The sequence below is a fragment of the Eptatretus burgeri genome, chromosome 12, assembly GCF_056783735.1.
Source record: "Eptatretus burgeri isolate ZD-2024b chromosome 12, Ebu_testis_v1, whole genome shotgun sequence".
NCBI lineage: Eukaryota > Metazoa > Chordata > Myxini > Myxiniformes > Myxinidae > Eptatretus > Eptatretus burgeri.
In genome coordinates, this window is record NC_140972.1 from 65,847,773 (window position 1) to 65,852,772 (window position 5,000).

Below are 5,000 nucleotides of genomic sequence, written 5' to 3' on the forward strand. Positions count from 1 at the left end.
ACTAAGGGAAGTGGTTAAATATTGTAGGTTTTGCAACACAAGTATAATCAAGCCAATGCATCTGCAGTGCAACGACAAAGTTCCTGAATGGATTTTGTTGCTACGGAATCATTCACCACATGATACCTTAGTATACACTAGGATGTGATGATGCAAAACACTTAACAACGTTGCATCATCATCATCGTTGTCGAGGGACATGCGGGAGATGCTCTGAAGCACCGGGCCTTTGGTCTATATTTCACTTTAGGAAATGGAAAAAGTCACACCGAGAAAGATCCTTCAACCTGGGTGGTCAACCACTCGCATGTCATGCTTGCTTTGTCAAAACGGTTGAACGACGGTGCACAGAAATCACACCTGGGCATTGTTTCGGGTCGATTTGTGTGGAGAGCCCCATGAGTCTGGGTGAAACTGCCATATTGTGTCCCGTAAAGCTATTAGGTTTGTAAAGGACAGTTGATTGGAAGATGCAAAAAAATGCCATCATGTTTGTGTATGGTTTGTTATTTTGACTACATGTTTTGTCTTCTTTTGTTTTTTTTTTCAACTCCCAAGGAACTTGGACAGCAGCAGCAATGAGCACCCAGACATCAGCTCAGTGCAGAAAAAAATCAAGGTCGTTTTAACAAACGCACAGCGTGCTCTGCAAAAATTGACTACGGGGTGAACGGGTCCCTGTTAGTTTGGTTAATTTAAAATGAAAATAACAAGAATTCCTTTGCCATGCACGTTTGATTTTTTTTTTTTTGCTTTCATGGCTTGTACGAACCCACCACTGCACCAACCGAATTAGAATTGACTTGCTTGTAATGTTGTTGATCATCATCCAGTCAGACTTTATTCATTGCAGTCATGTTGTTCTTAATAATCATAGCCACATGAAACATTTCCTTTTCAGAAAGTCACACATGACATGGACATGTGTTACGGCATGATGGGCAGCCTTTTGCGGAGCGGTTCGCGCCAAACTCTGTTTGCGAGCCAGGTCATGCGCTACGCTGACCTTTACGCTGCCTCTTGCATCAACTTGCTCTTTTACCCTTTCAGTTACCTGTTTCGAGCGCCGCACGTGCAGGTAGAACAGAGACTCGTCGCACACGGAGCAGGCAGCACCTCTACACTCATTTATTTTAGAAATTAATAACTTAACTGTGATTACTCGGTGATAACCATGTCATGGTCTGTGAAAAACATCTCATTCTGATGCGTATCTGATGTCTAGTTTCCTTTTTTGGTTGCGTTTATTTTGACCGTGCCTTACTGACAAGGGTGACACAGCCATCCATGAATGGTAACCATATTTTGTCCACCTTGACGTGGTGGTAGCATTTGATTTCCTATTTGTTTGTCAGTGAGAATGACTGGAGTTGGTGAGTAAACCAGGCTGTATCAACATGCAGGGCCAGATGTAGTTAAGTGCGCCAAAGGAATCTTTCAAGGTTAATACACCTCGGGTGTTGATGGCAATTGTCAATGAAATGCTGATATTGATCTTTGCACAATGGTGGTTGAATTGGATTCCAACTGTGAACGTTGCACCAAATTTTCTCAACTTGTCGCTTGTTGGATAGCCCAGTTTACTTATCACCAGCTCATAGGAGATTGTAGACTGTGGATGCAGACCCATGTGAAAGCAAGTAGCTGAAATGTGAAACTGATGGTTTAAGTCCAGTTCATTACATGTTCTGCTACCTTGACAGATGCCCCACGAGTCTACCGTCGAGCACACTCCCATTGACACACTGGATGAATCGTCAGTGGCAACACAAAATGCCTTCATCGCCTCCAACGATGGTGGCAACTGGTCTATGCGCGTGAGTTCTCATGCCGTCACAATTGCAGACGAGATGGAAAGGCGGACGCTCAGCCGCTCACTAAGTGAGGTGCGTCCACCTCCCCTGCACCCCCAACCTCCCGCCGAAATCACACACTGCCACGATGAAGATGACGAGGAAGAGGACGAAGACGAAACGGCTATGGAGCAAACATTTTGAAAAGGGTTGATTGAAGAATATATTTAATTCAAACTATCTCTTTTTCCCTCCATTCTCGTTTGAATTTACACTCCCCATTCGCAAAGGTCACCTCATTTTGAAACGTTTTCCAAAGTTTTTCCATCCTTACCTCGAAGCAGCTTGTTTCACTTTCCCAACAGATGCACAACAGGATGGCAATGCTGTGGGGAAAAAATGGTAGTACAGGTTTTTTGTAAATGTGCCAAATTATTACAAAGTGTAAAACCTGCTGACCGTGTCTGTTCAAGAGGATGCACTCACTGAAGGTGGAAAACGTTCTCCTGGGTATCACGGTTTCACTTGCGAATGTTAGATTGGAGTCAATTTGTGCCGTTTTTATTTTTATTTTATTTTTTGACATTTTACGATATTGATGATCAAGATCTCAGTTATTATATTGGTCATTTGTGCATCATGCTGCTGTGTATAACATCTGTGCAGTTTCAATTATTAATTTATATTAAAGAGGTTTGGGGGACTTGGCTCGAACCTGTTTAGTACCAAGACCTTCCTCAACTGGTGGAGGAATCTGTGAAACGTTTAGTCATTTCACACTGGAATGTATTAACAGCACAGCAACTCTTGGATTGACTCGTCAGAGAAACACCTATAGTCCTATATATAATAATACATATTTTGATTTTGCCGCCTAAAGTCTAAACCAAACGCAATGCAAGTGGAATCTCCAAATGGTGCCATCGGCCTTACATCGGGTAAAACCCCTTGTGGCACTTGCAACAGTCGACGATCAACAGATTGCATTTGTTTCAGTAAATTATTGCACAGCTCATCAATAACCATCACGGCAGTGATAGCATGTCTATTGGCACGTGTGAAACTCCAACACAGAATTATTGAAATGATGATAAAAAGCCATTCAACACATGCCTCAATTTTCAAGATGCACGTTCTGACTTCAACAAAGGTGTAAGGTGGTGAAAGGTTTTGCTCACGTATGTCCGATCTCTCTCGATTAATCACACTTGCATGCGGAAGGCGGTTTCGGCGATTCACAGAGCATAGTGCTAGTTCAAAACGAGTACATTAGCGTCACCTGGACATTTATTGTTCCTCACTTGAATGAACGTCGAGTACTTTAGAAAAAAAAAAAACTTATCTTGTCCTTGTGTCGTGCCATCTACCATCTCCTCCATTAATTGGACCTTTCAACATGGCACAGGTTGTGCATACACTCCCATCGTTAAAAACGACAGACAAGGATAGTAGGACGTGGCATGTAGGCAACGGTTTGGACAGTGGTTAAATTCATCTCTCCCATCTCTGCTGCCATTAAAAGCCCGTGATTTTATTTATTTGTTGTTGTTGCAAGTATTGTCTCCCATCCGTTTGGAGTATTTTTATTTTGTATCGATCTTCTGGATAAGGTTATTTCTCTCTGCACAGCGATAATCATCAATCCTCAGCTCACCTTTACTGTCGTTACACCAAGTCGACGGACGTCCGCTTTGATGTCTTCGAAAAACAAATCGATTTCCATCCGCTTGTAGTATTTAAGAGTTAAAGCAAATACAATCGCGTTTCATCGCATTTTTGTTTTTGGTCTTTTGGTGTTTGAGTTTTTATTTTTATTGTCATTGGTTTGTTCAATAAAGGAAGAAGAGTTGGTTCAGAAGCATTGCTGATATCGGCTCAGTGTTTGTGTGTGGATAAATGCACAGCTTGATTTTTTTTTTAACAAGTGCAAATGATTGCAGGTCCAGAGTGCCAGTGCTCGTACAGACATCGATATGATGAAACCACATAATTTGCTCATTTTTGTTGCTTCGTACGAAGCTCTATGGAGCCCGTGGTGGTGTCTCATCGAGAGTAGTCTTGCGTGATGCAGCAATTATCCAATATATTCCATTTGATTACACTTGTATTTTGCTTATGATGTTCTCTTCCAAAGGGTTACATTTTAGAAAAAAAAAGATTGAAAAGTGCTTTTGGTTTTGAAAGGTCATTTGTATGATTAGCACTTTATTAATGTTGTGATAATTTGATGCACGTTTTATTTTTAGAATTTGACATTATCAATAAGCATGCATTGTATTTGTGTGGAACCTTGTATGAATTGTAATAAAGGGACCATGAAGCATGATTTGAACTTTTCATCAATGCACTTATTTCAAGTGGAGAATCTTACCTCTGCCCCTCCCCTCTTTCCAAAGCATGATGTAATCTTGCAAATCGTTATTTGAAGACATTTGCTTATTCATATTATTGTTTGCTCCCAAATCTAGTTTTGTACAAAATTGTGGTTCAACCAAATGCAAAGTTGTGCCCCCCTCCCCAAAGATAACAGCTTCCCCACATTCACTAATTCTTTAATGTGAAGTTTACATCACATGGTGCTATGTAATACAGCAGAGGTGGAATATATATATATATATATCTTTTTCTTTCAGCTGCTCCCGTTAGGGGTCGCCACAGCGGATCATCCGTATGATCCGCATAGTGATTTGGCTCATGTTTTATGCCGGATGCCCTTCCTGACACAACCCTGGTCGCCTCTTACAACACACAGGGATATGGTACACCTATTCTAACCGGGGCATACACCGGGCCCAGTACACTGGTACTCATTTCGCCGACCTCGGAAGGATGACAGGCTGAGTCAACCCCCTGGTGTATTAATTCAGTGGCCCAACGGGGCTTGAACTCAGGACCTTTTGGATCCCAAGCCGCTGACCGACCACTGCACCAACACCAGGAGATATATAAATATATATATGGATATATATGGAGATATATATATATATATATATATATATATATGGATATATATGGATATATATATATATATATATATATATGGATATATATATATATATATATATATATATATATGGATATATATATATATATATATATATGGATATATATATATATATATATATATATATATATGGATATATATATATATATATATATATATATATATGGAGATATATATATATATATATATATATATATATGGAG

The 5,000-nt window shown here is 40.1% G+C and overlaps 1 protein-coding gene across 3 annotated transcripts in view; it reads left to right on the plus strand.

Annotated features, from left to right (window-relative positions):
- LOC147015794 (cytosolic purine 5'-nucleotidase-like) overlaps positions 1-4,119 on the plus strand; it is a 74,099-nt gene extending 69,980 nt beyond the window's left edge. For all 3 annotated transcript variants that reach the window (XM_085848310.1, XM_085848311.1, XM_085848312.1), the window contains 3 exons: positions 559-619; positions 902-1,078; positions 1,704-4,119. In XM_085848310.1, the coding sequence (XP_085704436.1) occupies positions 559-619; positions 902-1,078; positions 1,704-1,997 (532 nt within the window). In that variant the 3' untranslated portion in view covers positions 1,998-4,119. The remainder of the gene's footprint in view (positions 1-558; positions 620-901; positions 1,079-1,703) is intronic.
- Positions 4,120-5,000: the final 881 nt, after the last annotated feature.